The sequence below is a fragment of the Myxine glutinosa genome, chromosome 5 (assembly GCF_964187855.1).
Source record: "Myxine glutinosa chromosome 5, kmMyxGlut1.1, whole genome shotgun sequence".
NCBI classification, from domain to species: Eukaryota; Metazoa; Chordata; class Myxini; order Myxiniformes; family Myxinidae; genus Myxine; species Myxine glutinosa.
The window spans coordinates 117,512,022-117,534,549 of record NC_136265.1 but is presented as its reverse complement, the minus strand read 5'-3'; the positions used below and the strand labels follow the sequence as shown (position 1 = coordinate 117,534,549).

Below are 22,528 nucleotides of genomic sequence, written 5' to 3'. Positions count from 1 at the left end.
CAGGAGCGGCAAAGCTGCGCCCCCAGCCAATGATGCTACCCCTCAGCCTTGTGCTGCATGTGATCAAAGAAGATGACCTAATTCATGTTCTTATCTGAGCTCATGGGTCATGATTTGGCGATCCCAGATTCAAATCCCTTATAACAGTGTTTATGAGCTCATCATCAGAATTATTGTCCTGGATGCTCCTCTGCATGACGAAGCTCCTCCATGAACCTTAACTTGGGAATAAATAAACAAGACGTTGTACAGAGCATGATATTTGCAAAATCCCCCCTACCCGCCAAAAAAAGTTGCCATGGACACATCAGATTGTCCATTTCATTAAGATTTAGATTGATGATTTTGATCGAAGATGGGTTCAATCGGATGCAAATTGATTATTTTTCAGATGGAAATTGACGATTTTTCAATGAAATGGAAAACCAAATACTGCATTTGTGTCATCAGAAGGAACCAGAAGAAATAAAGAGCAAAGATGGAGTCATCAGGAGGAAACTGGACAGGATTCGGGTTTCAGCTGCCATTCCTCCACCCTCAAAACCCATCCAGGTGCAGCCAAGTGAACCTTCCAGAAACATTTCTGCAATAATTCACTTCTCCAAAGACAGATATATAAAGAAAGAGAGAAATAAGAAAATAGCAAGAATTACAATGAATAAAGAGAAATATGAAAATGTAGAAGGAAATGTGAAAGAAACAAAGATGGTGGGAAGACCTCAGATAGATATATTTCAGCAGTTCTTCCTCAGGCAAAAACACAGCAACAGTTACAAGCTACCAGAGATCCATCAGCGGGGAAGTACAGTCCACACAGCCTCAGTATATGGTGCAGTCATAATGAAACGGAAAACCAAATACTGCATTTAAGGATGTTGGACCTTGAGTTGACCTGTGACTTATGACCTCAAAAATAGTTGCTTTCCCAATTTATTGATGTACTATGCAATTGCTGTTTAGTTCCCAGGTTAATAGGATGGAAAGTGACGAATTGCAGATGAAAATTGATGATTTGAGAAGTTTGGCCTTGAATTGACCTTTGCCTTTACCAATAGTTGTTTTCCCAATTTAATAACTCAATATGCAAATATGTTCAATTTTAAAGTCAATTGGATGAAAAATTTAGAAATTCGACCTCAAGATGACCTTTGACCTCAAAAATTCGAGGCTTCTTCGTCATGACCAACTCTAGCGTTTGATGAAGTTTTATGGAGATTGGTTTAAAATTGTGACCTGTACACGATTGACAGACAAACAAACAGACAGAATAACGCACAAGACCAACCAATATACCGAAAAAATCTTCGATTGTCCAAGTAATAAATAAAATGAAACGAGTTGCTGCAGGTGTGGAAGACTACCTCATGAGCGTGTTTTGCAAAGTTCTCGGCGCTGGCCATCATGGCCTCCGACCTCTCTTCGGCCTCGCCGATCCTCTGGCCACGTTCGTCCAGCGACGCACGTGCCCGAGCCACCTCGACCGCCGTGCTCCCAGCGGAGCATCGCACTCCTTCGACACCACCGGTGCCCGGAATGTGGTGTGCCAGGCTTCGGGCCGGCTTACCACACGCCGCCTCACCAACTGCACAACCACAACGAGCCACGGGTCGTCCATCTGCTATTACCAACTGAAGGCATTCATTTTCTATTATATCACTTCATTGCGTCACAATGATGTATTGCTGGGATTGTCTCTACTATTATCCCCTGCAATTCGTTATTGATAAGTAAGCTCGTTAACCTCGTCCATTTAACTAACCAGTTAACAATACAAAGTGAGTGGTGCACAATTGCTTCTGTTTTTGCACCACTCTTATACGGATGCGCTCTCTTAAAAACCCAATGAGCTATACTGTTGGTGTTTCTTCGATGGCTTTTGGTGTTACATAGACTTTTAATAGCATATGACTAAAAATATAGCCTGGTGTTGGCTTAGCGGTTAGGGTGCCGGCTTGGGATCCTAGGATCCTGGGTTCGAATCCCGGTCGATCGCTGAATTAACGCCAGGGGGGTTGACTCAGCCTGTCATCCTTCCGAGGTCGGCAAATTGAATACCAGCTTGCTGGGGTGAATGATCATGGTGTGTACCCCGATTTAGAATAGGTACACCGTATCCCTGCGCATCATAAGAGCGTGACCAAGGGTTGGCGTCAGGAAGGGCATCCGGCCATAAAAACATTGCCTCAAACAGGGAACCATGATTGTCATGGGGCCCGCAGGGCTAACCCCTGCTCTAGCGGGGAAAATGGCCTTAAAACGATCATTCATTCATATATATGACTAACAATATAATTAACCGACAGGCTGAAGACTCCTATTGAGGAATGTGTGCAAAGGAAGTGCATGAAACAGTTGGACAAGTGGCTGACATTTTGTTAGTGGACATCCACTTTAAATGCTTAGTTTTGAGACAATTGGCGAAAAGACAAAACAGGCCGGAGCTTCCCTATTCGTCTCAGTGTGAGTGTGTTCGGTGATTAACCTCAGTAGGGTTTTGAGACAATTGGCGAAAAGACAAAACAGGTCTGGGCTTCCCTATTCGTCTCAGTGTAAGTGTGTTCGGTGATTAACCTCAGTAGGGTTTTGAGACAATTGGCGAAAAGACAAAACAGGTCTGGGATTCCCTATTCGTCTCAGTGTAAGTGTGTTCGGTGATTAACCTCAGTAGGGTTTTGAGACAATTGGCGAAAAGACAAAACAGGCCGGAGCTTCCCTATTCGTCTCAGTGTGAGTGTGTTCGGTGATTAACCTCAGTAGGGTTTTGAGACAATTGGCGAAAAGACAAAACAGGTCTGGGCTTCCCTATTCGTCTCAGTGTGAGTATGTTACGTGATTAACCTCAGTAGGGTTTTGAGACAATTGGTGAAAAGACACCAATTGCTAACATACTCACAATGGCTAACCCCCGCTCGCATGGAAAATGGCCTTAAAATGCATGTTGTTGTTGTTGTTGTTGGTGAAAAGACAAAACAGGTCTGGGTTTCCCTATTCGTCTCAGTGTGAGTATGTTAGGTGATTAACCTCAGTAGGGTTTTGAGACAATTGGTGAAAAGACACCAATTGCTAACATACTCACAATGGCTAACCCCCGCTCTCGCAGGGAAAATGGCCTTAAAATGCATGTTGTTGTTGTTGTTGTTGGTGAAAAGACAAAACAGGTCTGGGTTTCCCTATTCGTCTCAGTGTGAGTATGTTAGGTGATTAACCTCAGTAGAGTTTTGCGAGTGTGTTCGGTGATTAACCTCAGTAGGGTTTTGAGCCAATTGGCGAAAAGACAAAACAGTCCGCAGCTTCCCCATTCGTCTCAGTGTGAGTATACAACAACAACAGGTATTTTAAGGCCATTTTCCCTGCAAGAGCGGGGGTTAACCTTGCGGTCCCCATGACAATGTTCTCCATTTTGCCCTATTTTCTGCATCTCCCCTTGTTAACCCCCTTGCCCGCATTTCTTCTTTGAGCATCTTTAGCCAAGTCTTTCTCTGTCTTCCCCGTCCTCTACTTCCTTCTACATTCATTTCCATCACTCTTTTCAACCAGTCACTTTCATCCTTCCTCAACACATGACCAAACCATCTCAACCTGTTTCTCTTCACAGCATCCATCACAGGCTCTATTCCCATCATCTTTTGCAATTCATCATTTGTCTTCCTCTCTCTCAACGATGCTCCACACATCCACCGAACCATTCGCATTTCCACCCTTTCCAGCCTTCGTTGCTGCTCTACGTTCATTACCCATGTCTCACTCCCATAAATCATAACACTTCTCACACATGCAGCATACACCTTTCCCTTCAGCTTCAATGACACTCCCCTCATCGTCAGCACGCCACTCAGTTCCCGAAACTTCTTCCATGCACATCTCACTCGAGCAACGAGTCTGATCCACCTTCTCCATTCAGCATGTCTCCAAGGTAACAAAATGTTTTCACACCTTCCAGCTTCACGCCATCTCCAAGATCCAACTCAACATTTACTCCATCTGCAGCTCCCTCTGTGCACACCTTACACTTGAATGTAGCTGCCACACTGGTTAATGACCCTCTCAAACCACTACATTTTTGATGAACCCACTCAGCGCACATTGTACATTGAATGGAATTCACTCCGATACCCTTCCTGCACACAACACACGGCCACTTCCCAGTTCTTTCCACCTCACCACATGCTTTACCACTTGCCATCACCTTCGTTTTTCCGATATTCACCTTCAGACCTTTTGTCTCCATACATTCCTTCCACTTGTTCATCTTCTCCTTCAGTCCATCCATACTTTCTGCAATCAACACCAGATCATCTGCATACAACAACTCCCACGGTAAACCCTCCTTTACGTTCTGAGCCAGCACCTCCATCACAGCTACAAATAGTAGTGGACTTAGTACCGACCCCTGATGCACTCCCACCTTCACCTCAAACTCACCACTGTTCCCGTCATTCGTCCTTACAGCTGTGCGTGCTCTTTTGTACATTGCCATCACCACTCTGATCAACCATTCCTCCACTCCGAACTTCCTCAATGCCCATTGCCCATGTCACTACTTCACGTGGAACCCTATCGAATGATTTCTCTCGATCAACAAACCCAAGAAACAACTTCTTCCTCTTCTCCATATACTTCTCCTGCAACTGCCTCACAATAAAAATCACATCTGTCGTTCCTCTTACTGGCATAAATCCAAACTGCATTTCGTCAATCTTCACTTTCTTCCTTATCCTCCTCTCCAACACCCTTTCCAATACCTTCATTCCATGCTCCAATAACTTTATCGCTCGATACGAGCCACAGTCCAGGGGGTCACCTTTCCCCTTGTTTCGAGGGACGAGGGTACTCAGTTCACAATCCACTGGAATGCAGCCTTCTTTCACCACCAGATTGCAGATTTCTGTCATTCTCTTCACACCCCAATTTCCCGCTGCCTTCAACATATCTCCCACAACTCCCGTCGGCCCTCCCGCTTTTCTACTCTTCATTGCTTTTATAGCTTCCTCAACTTCCTTCTCGGTTATCTTCTCTGCCGGTCCTAAAACTGGGTTACTCTCTATGTTGCCATCCCATTCATTCTCTGCATTCAACAGTATTTCCATATATCTCTTCCATCTTCCTTTAATTCCATCTGGGTCCACAACGATTTGTCCCACTTCATCCTTCAAGCAACTCACCCCCATCACATCACACCTCTCTTTCGCTATCTGCTTTGCAATCCTGAATACCGCTCTCTGACCCTCTTCCGAATCCAAGCGTTCTCCGAACATTTTCCGACATGCCTCCTGTGGCTTTGCTGCCTCTTTCTTTTCAGCCTTCGTGGCTGCCTTATAACTTTCATGCTCTGCTTTTTCTGCCCCCATACCGTTCGCCTTCTGCCACTCCTTGAACTTCTTCCTCTTCTCGTCAATCTTCTTTCCAACTTCATCATCCCACCACCATGTTTCCGAGTGCCTCGGTGGTCCTTTTGTCCATCCACATACCTCACCAACGGCTCCCAACAGACTATCTTACATTGACATCCAACCACTTTCAAGCTCAACCACATCATCCTCCACCATACTCAGCCTCTCTTTTAATGCCTCCCTCACTGTCACCTCTTTCAACCTCCACACCTTCATTCTCGGTTGGTACTTCACCCACTGAGCTCTCCTCGCACCTTTCACCCTTATGTCGCAGACAACCAAGTGGTGCTGTGAAACAGCCTCCTCCCCCGGGATCACCTTTGTGTCCCGGAGGTGCCCCCTATCTCGCCTACGCACCAGCAGGTAGTCAACGGTTGTCATCGACCCACCTGACCTGTATGTAACAAGCTTATTATCCTCTTTCTGGAACTGAGTATTACAAATCAACAAATCAGCTCCATCAGCAAACTCCAAAATCCTTTCACCTTCTCCATTTCTCACACCATATCCGTAACCCCCATGAACTCCCTCAAAACCATCCATACTCCTTCCCACGTGTCCATTTAGGTCTCCTCCTACCACAACAACTTCCTCATCTTTCACGTTTTCCATCAGCTTCTCTATCGCACACCAGAACTTGTCCTTCTCTTCATCGCTTCGACCAACCTGCGGAGCATATCCCGAGATGATGTTCACCAAGAGCTTTCCAATCATCATTTTCACCATCATCAACCTTTCACTCACTCTAGTCACACTCACCACACTGTCTACAAACTCCTCAGAAAACAGGACACCAACACCATTCACGCCCTCCGGGCACCCTTGCCACACAAACTTGTATTTCTGTCCCTGCCTACCCTTCACCTACCCTACTACCCTTCAGTGTGAGTATGTTCGGTGATTAACCTCAGTGGGGTTTTGGGACAACTGGCAAAAAGTCAAAACAGGCCGGAACTTCCCTATTCGTCTCAGTGTGAGTGTGTTCGAAAATCTCATCTTCAATACAAAGATATGTCCTGACCTTCCATTGGGGTCATAAGTAGCTGTTACGCCCCCCATTCCCTCGACCCCGTCCCCTGCTCCATCAGTCTGGTGGCTTCAGTCACACCCCTTCACCAACCCAGATTGCTAATCTGCACGCTTATCTGGAAACCTGACTTCCTGTTGCCACTGGTTTAGGAAAGTCCATTTTGTTCTGCAGATGAATATTGTCCACTTACACATCTCCTCCTTGTCTAGTGACGTATTGTTGACCCCAAAGAGTCCTTTGAAAAAGCCACGCACTGGGGCTTCAGGGGGCTGCACTGGCACGAAAAGCTCTCCAAGCAGGTCCTGTTCACAAAAGATCCAAACCACAAGGTGTTAATCTTGATTCAACTACCCACATGTATCATATTTAAAAAGCTCATGTAGTAGTAATAAGACAAAGGATGCCCTGATTAGAAACACTTCAACAAGTCATTATTTTACAACGAGATTGAGGCTCGTGGAAAAGTTTAAATATCCACATATGCAAAGACAAGTTTTAACTTTTCCAGGTACAGTTGGTAAAATTAATCATCGTCTAAGGGTTTGGAGGAAAACAATCTCTTCACGGATGAACACGAGGTCGAGCAAAGCCACCTGCAGCCTCTCCACCATCTGATGGCTACAGGTGATCCTCTGAATCTCTGTGGGTGAACACAAGTAGAGCGCCTGCCCCCCATCGGCAAAGCAGAAGGTGCGCGCTGCTCCCAGGTCTGCTGCCGGGAAGAACGACACGTCCATAAGGGGCCGCAGGCTCGGCAAGCTGGAAGACAAGCAAGAAGGGAACGCTGTGTTTCGTACAACATCCCAAAACCCATCACCTTCGAAAGGTGTGATCGGAGACACGAACCACTTCCGAGTCTTTCTGGGGAAAACGTGTTTATGGATTACCTACAGTCTGACGACCTATCCTGATGGATCCTGTTACATGAGGGTGATGATTATGATGACGTCGGCTGTTCAAATCATGTGCATAGTTTTCCTTTCTCCATGAGGAAGACCTTTGCATGCAGAAAATATCAATGATTCATAACGATAATGAACCATGTATTATTCACAACTTCGCAGCTAAATATGGATTTTGGGGCAGAAGCTCGCAGGTGCTCCCCAACCCACGCCGAGCCACTTACAGAGGCAATGACCTTTAGCACCACCTGTCCAAGCCTTGATCGACTCCCCCCCCCCCGCACCCCAAACCCTTCTCTCTCCAGATGGTCTCCTTACGATGCCAGTGACCATTCGGCTTTAAAAACGGTCATGTTTTACTGGAAGACGATGACACAAAGCAATTCCCTCACTTCGACATTCCTCGGACACGGTTTGGTTCAACTTGTTTACACATTTGGGGCTTGCACCCTGGTTTAGACTCTAGAGGTGCACACACACTCGTGTCTAAACTGTCTACCCTGGGTTTGAATCCCGACCCAGCTATAAACTGTCGTCCTGGTGTTTCATAAGCAGGGCGATTCATCAGTGTACGTGACGTCCCTCAGCTTCACGTTCATTAAACTGTGAGCATTCCTTAGTGGACGTTAAAGATCCCACGGTGTCCTTCGCGAAGAGTAGGCGAGCTATCTCCGGCACTCTGAACCACTAACCGAAACGGCATGCACATTAGTAGTAAACCACCGTTTAGAGGCCATTTTTCCCCACAAAGCGGGGGTTGGCCTTTTCGGGGACCGTGGTAGTTGTTGTTTTTTGGTCCCCTTTTTGAAGCAATGTTTTACGGCCGGATGCCCATCCTGACGCCAACCCTTTTTGCCGCCTTCAGCGACAAACAGGGAATTACCAGTGAACTGGTACTCAATTAGCCGACCTCGGAAGGAATGACAGGCTGAGTCAACCCCCCTGGCATTAATTCGGCGATCGATCGAGATTCGAACCCAGGATCCTAGGATCCTAAGCCGGCACCCTAACCGCTAGCCCAACACCACCACTAGCCCAACACCAACACCATACCCAGAGTAATAATAACATTAGTAGTACTAGTATTATTATTAGTATTATTATTAGTAGTAGTATTTGTAGTCATAGTAGTAGTAGCGGTAGTAGTAGTACTAGTATTAGTAGTAGTAGTAGTAGTAGTAGTAGTAGTAGAAGTAGTAGTTAACAAATTTCTTGCACAGATATTTCACCAAATCGTGATTGCTTTGTGCAACATTGCAGCAATTTACAAAATCGCTCCAAGGTTATTAACATAATTTGAGAGTTTGTGTTTTTACGGCATAGCCCATCGGGCAGAGCCGTCTAGAACAGTGTATGTCTGTATGTATGTATATATGTATGTATGTATGTATGTATGTATGTCCCCTCAAACGTATACCAATCAGAGTTGAGAATCTGGTCACATGACAGGGTGATGTGATTACGTCTGATGTCATAACGGCGGTGCGGCGGCTGACTCTCCACACACCACCATTTTGATTAATATGTCGTTCATGCCGAACATATCGTAGAACCTGTCATATATCACAATCGCCATGCTCTACCTTGACGTTTTTCATTCAGTGTGAAACACAAACAAACCCATTGTTAAAATGACCATCAAATATCGAAAGCTTCGGCGTTATGTCTCTTCCAATAAAACGGTACGGTATATATAGGCCTTAGGCGTTATGACTCACCTTCCGCTTCAGACAAATTAAGCCCAGGTTTCTTAATACAGTGGTATCGTTTCAGTAGTATCATTTTCATAATAATAAAAATATAGTAAATACAACCACAACACTTTAATCCTAATGTCGTGAATGGAAAGTTGATGGATTGAATCGATGTATCCACGGAAGAAAGGAATTCACCTCGGTTTTTAAAAAACTAGGGCATGCCCGTACTATATCTATATCTAAAATTATATCCCCCCCTCTATTTACATGAAATGGTTTGGTCCAAAGCGAACGGCTTGCGAGTACGGTGACAATCCCCCCCCTCTATTTACATGAAATGGTTTGGTCCAAAGCGAACGGCTTCGGAGTTTGGTAAAGAAATCGCCATAGCGTGCCCAAACGCACAGGAAAGCGAAAGAATCGCAAATTTAAGGAAATGCCCGTACTTCCGTAAGGAAGAGAAAAGAAATGAAAAGGAAAAACATTCCAAACCGCGAGGGAAAACAACACGGCACGTCGACACAACAACGTGTCCTGTGATTGGCCGTACGTCGCTGCCAGTAGCTGCCCCCAAAAAAAAGCTTTCACCGTCCGGCGACTGAATTTAAGGGGAAAAATAAAACGCTCTTCGCTTAAAACAACGCCCTTCGCTCTGACTGAATTGGGACAATGTTTTTATGTTTTTAATTGAATTACTATCCGTAATGGCGCACGCTCTCACAGGAGCTCCGGAAGGTCGTATATCGCAGTTACGATGAATCGCAAATTAGTTTTTATTAGTTTTAAAACATAGTTTAACGCCAACATAGCGCCAACATAGTTTGCAAACGTGAAATAAATGAATACGCTCTCAAATGTGCCGTCCGAGGCAGAGTCTGTTCGCCACGTTCGGCACACGTGATAGCTCGCTGCTCTCTGATTGGTTGAATCGTTTTTTGGACATAGCTCGGTAACTGCTTGTCCGATTAATTTCAAACCTTGAAAAGGCACATCCTCGGGTCCCCAGCAATATACCTGGCAAGTTTCAAGTATATAGGACCGGTAGTTGTCGAGAAACAGCGGTCACAGACAAACATACATACAAACATACAAACATACAAACATACAAACATACACACAGAGATTGCTGGAATTATAGATAGATAATATAATTTTCATAATAATACAACAACAACAACAACAACAACAACACCAACATGCATTTTAAGGCCATTTTCCCTGCAAGAGTGGGGGTTAGCCTTGCGGTCCCCATGACAAACTTCTCCATCTTGCCCTATTTTCTGCATCTCCCCTTGTTAACCCCCTTGCCCGCATTTCTTCTTCCACCATCTTTAGCCAAGTCTTTCTCGGTCTTCCCCTTCCTCTACTTCCTTCTACATTCATTTCCATCACTCTTCTCAACCAGTCACTTTCATCCTTCCTCAACACATGACCAAACCATCTCAACCTGTTTCTCTTCACAGCATCCATCACAAGCTCCACTCCCATCATCCCTCGCAATCCACCACTTGGCATCCTCTCTCCCAACGACACTCCACACATCCACCGAACCACCCGCACCTCCACCTCCTCCAGCCCTCGCCGCTGCCCCACGCTCACCACCCATGCCTCGCTCCCACAAACCACAACACCCCCACACACGCAGCATACCCCCCTCCCCCAGCCCCAACGACACCCCCCTCCCCGCCAGCACGCCACCCAGCTCCCGAAACTCCCTCCATGCACATCCCACCCAAGCAACCGTTGCCGAGTCCGATCCACCCCCTCCACCCAGCACGTCTCCTAGGTAACAAAATGCCTTCACACCCTCCAGCCCCACGCCGTCTCCAAGATCCAACCCAACACCCCCTCCATCCGCAGCTCCCTCCGTGCATACCCCACACCCGAATGCAGCTGCCACACTGGCCAACGACCCTCCCAAACCACCACACCCCCAATGAACCCACTCAGCACACACCGCACATTTAATGGAGTCCACTGCGACACCCCTCCCGCACACAGCACACGGCCACCCCCCAGCTCCCTCCACCCCACCACTCGCCATCACCCCCGTCCCTCAGATACTCATCCCCAGACCCCTCGCCTCCATACACCCCCTCCCCCAACCCACCCATCCTCTCCTTCAGTCCATCCACACCCCCCGCAATCAACACCAGACCATCCGCACACAACTCCCACGGCAAACCCTCCCCCACGCCCCGAGCCAGCACCTCCACCACAGCCACAAATAGTAGTCGACCCAGCACCGACCCCTGATGCACTCCCACCCCCACCCCACCACTGCTCCCGTCCCTCGCCCCCACAGCTGCGCACGCTCCCTTGCATACCGCCACCACCACCACCACTCTGACCAACCACCCCTCCACCCCCAACCCCCTCAATGCCCATGTCACTACTTCATGCGGAACCCCATCGAATGCCCTCTTCAGATCAACAAACCCAAGAAACAACCCCTTCCTCCCCTCCATGCACCCCCCCGCAACCGCCCCACAATAAAAAGCGCGTCTGTCGTTCCTCCCCCGCCGGCACAAATCCAAACCGCATCTCGTCAATCCCCACCCTCCTCCCCATCCTCCTCTCCAACACCTTCACTCCATGCTCCAACAACCCCATGGCTCGATACGAGCCACAGTCCAGAGGGTCACCCCTCCCCCTGCACAGATGGACGAGGGTACTCAGCCCCCAACCCACTGGAATGCGGCCCTCCCCCACCACCAGACCGCAGACCTCCCGTCACTCTCTTCACACCCCAACTTCCCGCCGCCCCCAACACATCCCCCACAACTCCCGCCGGCCCCCCCGCCCCTCCACTCCCCATCGCCTCCTCAACCTCCCTCCCGACCATCCTCTCCGCCGGTCCCAAAACTGGGCCACTCTCCATGTTGCCATCCCACCCACCCTCTGCATTCAACAGTCCTTCCATACATCTCTTCCATCCTCCTTTAATTCCATCTGGGTCCACAACGATTTGTCCCACTTCATCCCCCAAGCAACCCACCCCCACCACACCACACCCCTCCCTCGCCATCTGCTTTGCAATCCCGAACACCGCTCTTCGACCCTCCCCCAAACCCAAGCGCCCTCCGAACATCCTCCCGCATGCCCCCCCCCCCGCCCCCGCAGCCCTCCCGGCCGCCCCACAACCCTCATGCTCCTCCCCCTCCGCCCCCTCCGCCCCCGCACCCCCCTCCCCTCTCGCCAACCCTCCCTCCAATCCCACCATCCCACCACCATGCCTCCGAGCGCCCCGGCGTCCCCCCGTCCATCCACACACCCCACCAACGTCTCCCAACAGACTATCCCCCACCGACATCCAACCACCCCCAAGATCAACCACACCATCCTCCACCATACCCAGCCCCCCCTCCAATGCCTCCCTCACTGCCACCCCCCTCAACATCCACACCCCCACCCCCGGCCGGCACCCCACCCGCCGAGCTCCCCCCCCCCCCCGCACCCCCCAACCCCATGTCGCAGACAACCAAGTGGTGCTGCGAAACAGCCCCCTCCCCCGGGACCACCCCTGCGCCCCGGAGGTGCCCCCCATCCCGCCCACGCACCACCAGGCAGCCAACGGTCGTCGTCGACCCACCCGACGTGCAAGTAACAAGCTCATTAACGCAACGTTATTGTCCCCCATCGCACAGCGTAGCGAAAGGGGGACAATGGCTTTCCACTCCGTCCGTGTGTCCGTCCGTCCGTCTGTGCGTGCGTGCGTGCGTGCGTGTTTGCATGCGGGCGTGCGTAAGCGAAGGACCGCATTCGAATTTGGTGTGTGGGTGTAACCCACGTCAAAATCCAAGATGGCGGCTGCCATGTATGTCTGATGCCATGTATGTCTGAACCTTGTCAGATGAATATCTTGAAAAATAAGCGAAGTACCAACTTCTAATCTGGTGTGTGGGTGTATCTCGGCATAAGGAAGAACGCTATTGAAAATTGGGTCGCCACGTCAAAATCCAAGATGGCCGCCACCATATATATGTCTGAAACTTGTGAGCGAAATATCTCGAAAAATAAGCGAAGTACCAACTTCTAATCTGGTGTGTGGTTGTATCTAGGCACAAGGAAGAACCCTATTGAAAATTGCGGCGCCACGTCAAAATCCAAGATGGCCGCCACCATATATATGTCTGAAACTTGTGACCGAAATATCTCGAAAAATAAGCGAAGTACCAACTTCTAATCTGGTGTGTGGGTGTATCTCGGCATAAGGAAGAAAGCTATTGAAAATTGGGGCGCCACGTCAAAATCCAAGATGGCCGCCACCATATATATGTCTGAACCTTGTGAGCGAAATATCTTGAAAAATAAGCGAAGTACCAACTTCTAATCTGGTGTGTGGATGTATCTCGGCACAAGCAAGAACGCTGTTTAAAATTGGGTCGCCACGTCAAAATCCAAGATGGCCGCCGCCATGTATGTCTGAACCATGTGAGATTATTATCTTGAAAAATAAGCGAAGTACCAACTTCTAATCTGGTGTGTGGGTGTATCTCGGCATCAGGAAGACCGCTATTGAAAATTGGGTCGCCACGTCAAAATCCAGAGATGGCCGCCACCATGTATGTCTGAACCTTGTGAGATGAATATCTTGAAAAATAAGCGAAGTACCAACTTCTAATTTGGTGTGTGGGTGTATCTCGGCATCAGGAAGAACGCTATTGGAAATTGGGTCGCCACGTCAAAATCCAAGATGGCCACCGCCATGTATGTCTGAACCTTGTGAGATGAATATCTTGAAAAATAAGCGAAGTACCAACGTCTAATTTGGTGTGTGGGTGTCCCTCGGCATAAGGAAGAACGCTATTGGAAATTGGGTCGCCACGTCAAAATCCAAGATGGCCGCCACCCATATATATGTCTGAACCTTGTGAACGAAATATCTCGAAAAATAAGCGAAGTACCAACTTCTAATCTGGTGTGTGGCTGTATCTAGGCACAAGGAAGAAAGCTGTTTACAATTGGGTCGCCACGTCAAAATCCAAGATGGCCGCCGCCATGTATGTCTGAATCTTGTGAGATGAATATCTTGAAAAACAAGCATTCTGAGTATTGCGCTGCAATACATGTCCCCTACCAAAGTTCAAAGTGCCATAACTTTGTCAAAAATGATCGAATATGCAAATTTATGCACGGTTGATGCTGGTTTTCAAACTTGATCTGAGGTATGCTGAGACACGTGTGTCACGCCTCGCCTCGTTGATGAGCCCGCAAGGTCGCTCCGTGGAGCGGCCTGCACGTATTGCACTGTGTGAATTATATAAATTATTACCAACTCACGGTCTGAGGTACCAGCGATTCAAGAGATATCCTTTTTTTTATGGCACATTAGAGAAGCCAATGCGAGGTTTCTTCTTCCACAGCTTGTCACAACTCTGTCAAATGCGATCGAGTTAAAAAAGTCAGAATTTGAACAAATCTGTTTTATTCGTTTGTTAATATACCTCAGCTATTGACAAATCTTAAATTAGAATTTTATTTGAGGTTAAAATGACCGCGACAGGTCGTGTCTAACGATGCTTTCAGTCTGTACATGTGATAAATAATTAAATCCGCACACTTGACGCCTCTTCTTCTTCACGCAATAACAACGTCTAGCTTCCAGACCGTACATCCAATCATCTTGACATTTTGCACACTTGTTACTCTTCATGACTTCTACTATAGTATGAAGTTTCACATCGATCAATAAAGCGATTCAAGAGATATCCTTTTTAAAATAATTTCGTTTAATTAACGATATCTGCCAAACCACGTGAGCTATCGCAAATTCCAAAAGGACATTTTAGTAGACTGACATGCGGAACAGATCTGTGAAGTTTCCCCTCGATTGGATCAAAAATGAGGGAGGGGCTCGGTTTTAAAGGTTCATGCTTAAAAACGTCATAACTCTGAAACCATGTGACGCATGACGTCATGCTCGCTGACTTTTTTGTTCGTCACGGGTATGCGATTCTGCCTGCAAAGTTTGGCCTCGATCTGTTCAGCCGTTGCAGAGAAAAAGTGGTTTTCGTGTTTTCACGAAAAACAATATGGCGCCCGAACCACGTGACCTGTGACGTCATAATTACCATTAAAATATTCTACAGACCGAGTCCCTCCTATGGTGAAAATTTGATCTCAATCGGTCCTATTATTGCAGAGAAAATCTTTTTTAAAGGAAATTAAAACTTAAAATGGCACTGAGTTAAGGATCATCAGAATTATCAGAATTCCCAAAGTTCAAAGTGCCATAACTTTGTCAAAAATGATCGAAACGTCGTGATGTTCGAACTTGATCTGTAACTTATCATGAGGAAACGATGTACCAAGTTTGAAATCATTAGCATTAAGCGTTTAGAAAAAAAGTCCGGAAAACTGTTCTTTGCGTGACGGACTGACGGACTGAGGGACGGAGGGACGGCGTGCAAACCTATAGTCCCCTCCGGTGTACACCGGTAGGGGACTAATAAGCGAAGTACCAACGTCTAATTTGGTGTGTGGGTGTATCTCGGCATAAGGAAGAATGCCATTGTAAATTGGGTCGCCACGTCAAACTCCAAGATGGCCGCCACCATATATATGTCTGAACCTTGTGAGTGAAATATCTTGGAAAATAAGCAAAGTACCAACTTCTAATTTGGTGTGTGGGTGTATCTAGGCATGAGGAAGAACGTTATTGAAAATTGGGTCGCCACGTCAAAATCCAAGATGGCCGCCTCCATGTATGTCTGAACCTTGTGAGCCAAATATCATATCATAGCATGTTTTCTGCTTCTTCCACTTTGTCAACTCACATCACTTCACCGACGGGGGACCGAGGCATAACGCTCGTTATTATAGTAAATCGAATCGTAACACTAATCCCTTTGTAGTGACTGCAAACGTACTGGAGGTTAAACATAGATTTTACACATTAAAGTAGCGGAAGTTTTGTGTCCGGACGTCACGCTACGTCATTATGTATATGATGTCATTACGGCGGAAACACCCGCTCACTTTGAGAGCGGCAGGAAAGGTCATTCATCTTTGGGGTATATAGATTACAGTCTCTCTATGGTCGGGTCTCAAGAACATTGGGTGTGTGTTAATTTATCAAGTTTCTTGTGGAGAGATCGCCAAGTGGTTTCAGCATTCGAGCAAACACTCCATTCACAACCGTTAAGGAACGGCTGCCTTGGCGAGCGCTAGCTAGCTGCTTGGTAAATGAGCACACCTCCACCCCTTGTGGGGTATATAAATTACAGTAGATCTTCGCTCAGTTCTGGAAGTAAAACTTACCTCATGGATGTCCGGATTCCTCCAAATTTCTTTGTTTGTGTTATAAACAGCATTAACGACTTTTTTTTCTTCTTTTTTTTTGTATACATAATAGAGGCTCGTGAAAGAGCTAACATTTATCACACAAACAAATCAAACGGACAAAGAACCAAAGTATATAACAAGGGGAGCGGTAGACAAGATGGGGAGAGAAGGGGAAGCACATAAACACAACATTTGTGAGGGACATCGGGAATGTGTGGGAGGGAGAGGGCTTGGGGGGAGGCGGCGTGGGAAGGGAGAGGGGGGGGGGTGGGAGAAGTATAAACACAAGGACACCAAGGACTTCCAGGAAATAAGTTGGTATTTCAAAAAAGAGGATTTGAGGTGAAATTGGCGAGATCTCGGAGACGGTGGGAGGGATTTTCGAAGCTCCACACGGTCTCCACGTTTTTCGAAGTTAAGTCTGTTCACAATTGTATTTTGTCGAAACTGTATTTATCTTTCGGTGTGTGAAGTTATTGTGTGCAACTTTGGTTGTTTCTCGGTGTTTATCTTTCATAAATTGATCGTCTGTTTGCCGTGTCGTGTCTTGAGGCCTTGTACAGTGTGCACTGTACAACCTTGAGGCTTTGTTTTTCTCTCAGCGGTCCGTCGTTTTGTGATCCAATAACTTTCGTTCTCTGTATTCCCAGTCTTTTCACCCATAGCCTACTTCCTTGTGTAAATCTCAACTCGGGGGGGGGGGGGGGGGGGGGGGGGGAAATACATTTCCTTCTCTGTTCTCATTCGTTTATTCATTCTTATTCGTTTGTTCGTTCTTCGACCACGTGTTTCTCCCCCATTTCCCCAGATAGTTTTCACTCATTAACCTTCAATGTTTACACTTTCCCCTCAAGTTATGTATTCCGTCATATTTTATAACACCTTTTTCTTCTTCTTCTTTAAAAGGCTGCTTTCGACTTGCTCACCAAATCAATTCATCCCCAAAAAAATATCCATCTCCTATAGTGCCTTTTTTCTACATTCCCTAAACTCTCCTGCACTCCATCCTCCATCCAGCGTCCTTAAACGTATTTTTAACTCGAAGGTCACAAGAAACTCATTTTGCAATAAATGTTCGTTTCCCATAAATCGTACACTTTCAAAAATCCAATCTCACCCCTCCCCTCCAAATCTTCCCCATAACCCCTCCCCTCCAAATCTTCCCCATCACCCCTCCCCTCCAAATCTTCCCCATCACCCATCCCTTTCAAATCTCCCCCCTTGCCCCCTCCCTCCTAAACTACCCCCTCACCCCTCCCTGCCAAGGCGCCCCCTCGCCCCTCCCCTCCTAGACTCCTGCCTCACCCCTCCCCTCCAAATCTCCCCCATATCCCATCCCTTTCAAATCCCTCCCCTTGTCCCTTCCCTCCCAAACTCCCCCCTCACCCCTCCCCTTCAAATCTCCCCACCCTCATTGCTTCTCAATTTCCCCCCTCTCACTCCCCCTCCTCAAAGCGTCCTCCCCGCTTCTTACCCCTTCAAACTCTCACCTCCATCTCCCCCAACCTTCTGCCTCGCTCTTCCCCCTCCTCAAATAACACCTCATTGTGGCTCACCCAATCACCATCAAACCTTTTGTCCGCCCCATCCTTCCCTTTCTCCGAGCTATTCTGAAATCTCTGACACACCTTCAACAGCTCTCCCTATCTCTTCCACCTCTTCCACATCTTACCCTACCCCTCCTCCCCCCTGTTCTGTATCTGATGCTCCCCCTTCCTCTTCATTAACGGTATGGACCTCAAACATCCGGGGCCTTCGTTCAAACTTAACTGATCTCTCCATACAGGTTGCTTCTGTCAAACCAGACGTGATCTGCTTAACAGAAACTTTCCTCCTTTATGATGTCTCTGATTCCATAGTATCTCTCCCGGGCTACTCCCTCCTCCGGTATGATAGACCTGAGCCTCGTCCTGGAGGCGGGGTTGCTATCTTTATCAAAAACTCTCTTCCTCACTCGCCCTGCACTGCACTCTCTCCACCTCACCCCCAGGAATACCTCTGGCTACGGCTTCCCCTTCGCTCCCACCTCTTGTTCATATGTGTGTTGTACCGTCCACCAAACAGTGATGACTCCATCTACATATCGCTGTCTGATGATATGGACCAACTTCTATCTACTCATCCCAACTCTCTCTTCCTCATATGTGGTGATTTCAACTGTCATCATGCCAGTTGGCTGGGTGTGGGTACCTCTCTCACCAGCCATGGCTCCTCAGCAAAGGACTTCTGCGACTCACTGGGACTGACACAATCTGTCAATTTCCCGACCCGGATCTCAGTCAACGGAACATCTTCTCTTCTGGACTTGGTTATGACTAACTTCCCTGAAAATGTCTGCTGCTCTTCTTCTGCTCCGATCGGATCATCTGATCATGTCCTTGTTAAAGTGGACATCTCTCTGACCATCCTCAGGGAGCCTGCTCAGCGTCGACGAGCCTGGCATTTCACTCAGGCCAACTGGCACGGTCTTCAAGCAGCCATCAATCATCTGGACTGGTCTCCCATCTCTACCACCTCTGACATCAACTCATCCTGGGAATTCTTCCAAAGTAAATTGCTCTCTCTCATGCACAGATTTATCCCATCTCGTCTTCAGTTGTCATACCCTTCCTCCCGTCCATGGTACACGGAATCTTGTGGTGAGGCTGTTGCCCAGAAACAACTTGCCTTCGTCTCCTGGAAAGCAAATCCAACGGAAGGAAATCTCATTTCCTTTCACAAAGCCCGAAAGAAGTGTGTGTCCACCCTCAGGAGAGCCAGGAAACAATATCTCTCCGTTCTCAAGACCGAACTCTCTTATCTGTCTCCCTCTTCCAAATCCTGGTGGCGTCTGGTAAAATCTGTTTCTGGTGTTTGTTCCCCCTCCATCCCCTCCCTTACCTCAAACGGCTACACAGCTGACTCCGCACGTGAAAAAGCTGAATGCCTCAACTCTGTGTTTGCCTCTAAATCTTGTGTCCCAAACCCATCCCTCTCTGTACCCACCATACCCAGTCGTACCCTGCTGCTCCTGGACTCCGTGTCCTTTCCTCCTGACAAGGTGGAAAAGTTTCTGTCAACCCTCGACTCTGATTCTGCAACTGGACCCGACGGCATCAGCCCACAGGTCCTAAAATCCTGCTCTGCTGCTCTATCTCACCCTCTCTCTGTTCTCTTCACCCTCTCTTTTGCTCAAGGTCAACTGCCATCTGCTTGGAAATCAGCCAACATCACCGCTTTGCACAAAAAAGGTGCAAAAACAGATCCTAGCAACTACAGACCAATCAGCCTTCTCCCAATTATCAGCAAAGTCATGGAATCCATCATTGCTTCGGATATGAAATCTTTCCTCTTCTCCAATGGCTTGATCTCTGATCATCAATTTGGTTTCAGACCAGGTCACTCTACTCTGGACATGCTGCTTCTGCTGTCTCAACAATGGATGGAGGTCCTCAATGCCAAACAGGAAATTAGAGCTGTCTCCCTCGACATATCACGTGCCTTCGACACGGTCTGGCACCCCGCTCTGCTCACCAAACTCTCCTCCTTTGGTATCCATGGAAATCTCCACGCATGGCTGGCGGACTTCCTCTCTAGTCGTCGTCAACGTGTGGCCCTGAATGGGTTTCTCTCATCTCCTCTTCCTGTTCAGGCTGGAGTTCCCCAAGGCAGTGTTCTGGGCCCCGTGCTTTTTCTGGTCTTCATCAATGATCTCTCTGACTCTCTCGAAAATCCTCTCTATCTCTTTGCTGATGACTCCACTCTCTGCCGCTCCATTCCTCTTCCCTCAGATCGGCAGTCTGCTGCCTCCTCACTCTCTGAAGACCTGGACAAAATCACAGACTGGTCAAACAAGTGGAACATGTCTTTCAATCCTGACAAATCTCACACTCTTACTATGTCTCTCCGAAAAGTTCGACTGGACAACCCTCCCATCTACTTTCTCAACAATCCTCTCCAAGAAGTTCTGTCGCTCAAGATTTTGGGTCTCACTATCTGCCATGATCTTTCTTGGGAAAACCACATTTCCAAGCTGGCCTCCAAAGCCAGTCGCCGACTGGGCATCCTCCGTCGTGCGAAGTCCTTCCTCGGCACACCTGAGCTCCTCACCACATACAAGGCTTTCATCCGCAGCTCAATGGAATACTGTTCTCCCCTATGGGCCGGTGCTCCTGCCTCACACCTAGCTCGGCTTCACGCTGTTGAAACCAAAGCTTTCAGAATTATTGGAATCTCCCGCGATGAAGCTATCTCTGAGGGCCTTTCACTCACTCACCGCAGGCAGGTAGGTGGTCTTTCTGTCTTCTACCGACTCCTCTCCGGCCTTGCACCCCCAGCTCTCTCTGTGCTCTGTCCCCCAAATATTCCTACAGGTCGCACAAGATCTGCCAGCAACCCTCTGATGGTTAAACTGCCGAAATCTCGGCTCTCTGCTCACCTTCACTCTTTCATTCCTCTTTTCTTCCGCCTCTGGAACAAACTCCCTCACTCCCTTCAATCCCACTCCTCCCTCCAGGTCTTTAAAACAGCTGTTCACCACCATCTCTTATCTTCCCCCATCCAAAACCTTGATCTTTTCTACCCCCGCTAATTCACCCCAGATCCACCTTGTTTGAAATTCCAACTTCTTTCCTGGAAGTCCTGGCAGTGTCCATATGTTTTATACCTCTCCCACCGCCCCCTTCCCATGCCCCCCCCCCCCAAAGCCCTCGCCCTCTCTCAGATCTCTCGATGTCTCCATGTCTCTCGGTCCCTGCTCTCAAATGTTGTGTTTGTGTCCTTCCCCCTCTCTCCCCATCTTGTCTACCGCTCCCGATGTTATATGTTTTATGTGTCGGTTTGTCTTTCTGTGTGATTAATGTTCGCTCTTTCACGAGCCTCGATCTTGTATACAAAAAAATAAAAAAATAAAATAAAATAATAATTAGCGGGGGTAGAAAAGATCAAGGTTTTGGATGGGGAAAGATAAGAGATGGTGGTGAACAGCTGTTTTAAAGACCTGAAGGGAGGAGTGGGATTGAAGGGAGTGGGGGAGTTTGTTCCAGAGGCGGGAGAAAAGAGGAATGAAAGAGTGAAGGTGAGCAGAGAGTCTTGATTTTGGCAGTTTAACCATAAGAGGGTTGCAGGCAGATCTTGTGCGACCTGTAGGAATATTTGGGGGACAGAGCCCAGAGAGAGCTGGAGGAGCAAGGCCGGAGAGGAGTCGGTAGAAGACAGAAAGACCACCAACCTGCCTGCGGTGAGTAAGTGAAAGGTCCTCGGAGGTAGCTTCATCACGGGAGATTCCAATGATTCTGAACGCTTTGGTTTCAACCGCATGAAGACGAGCTAGGTGTGAGGCAGGAGCACCAGCTCAGAGGGGAAAGCAGTATTCCATTGAGCTGCGGATGAAAGCCTTGTATGTGGTGAGGAGCTCAGGTGTGCCAAGGAAGGACTTCGCACGACGGAGGATGCCCAGTCGGCGACTGGCTTTGGAGGCCAGATTTGAAATGTGGTTTTCCCAGGAAAGATCATGGCAGATAGTGAGACCCAAAAGCTTGAGTGACAGAACTTCTTGGAGAGGATTATTCAGAAAGTGGATGGGAGGGTTGTCCAGTCGGTCTTTTCGGAGAGACATCGTAAGAGTGTGAGATTTGTCAGGATTGAAAGACATGTTCCACTTGTTTGCCCAGTCAGTGATTTTGTCCAGGTCTGCAGAGAGTGAGGAGGCTGCAGACTGCCGATCTGAGGGATGAGGAATGGAGCGACAGAGAGTAGAGTCATCAGCAAAGAGATGGAGGGGATTTTCAAGAGAGTCAGAGAGATCATTGATGAAGACCAGAAAAAGCACAGGGCCCAGAATACTGCCTTGGGGAACTCCAGCCTGAACAGGAAGAGGAGATGAGAGAAACCCATTCAGGGCCTCACGTTGACTACGACAAGAGAGGAAGTCCGCCAGCCATGCGTGGAGAATGTTTAAAAAGCTAATCATACGTGTTTGTGGTTTATAATATTTTACAAGCCCGGCTATGCCGCTGTTAGACTTTTGGTCTTGTTTTTATATACATAGTCGAGGTTCGTGAAAGAGCTAGTATTAGTACACTGAACGGATCAAAACACAGCAGGACTAAAGGAACAGCAGAAAGAGGGGGAAACATCAACAGCACAGATGAAGGCCAAGACAGAGGAGGTAGACAAACAATTGGTGTGCAGAGGAATGGGGGCAAGATAGGATTCATGGGGTGGACCAGATCGATACAAAAG

The 22,528-nt window shown here is 47.9% G+C and overlaps 1 protein-coding gene across 2 annotated transcripts in view; it reads right to left on the bottom strand.

Annotated features, from left to right (window-relative positions):
* Nucleotides 1–22,528, bottom strand: part of LOC137427185 (syntaxin-binding protein 5) — a 331,945-nt gene that overhangs the window by 8,613 nt on the left and 300,804 nt on the right. For both annotated transcript variants that reach the window (XM_068116437.2, XM_068116439.2), the window contains 3 exons: nt 7,014–7,179; nt 6,611–6,722; nt 1,362–1,582 (listed from right to left, as the gene is read on the bottom strand). In XM_068116437.2, coding sequence (XP_067972538.2) covers nt 1,362–1,582; nt 6,611–6,722; nt 7,014–7,179 — 499 coding nt within the window. The remainder of the gene's footprint in view (nt 1–1,361; nt 1,583–6,610; nt 6,723–7,013; nt 7,180–22,528) is intronic.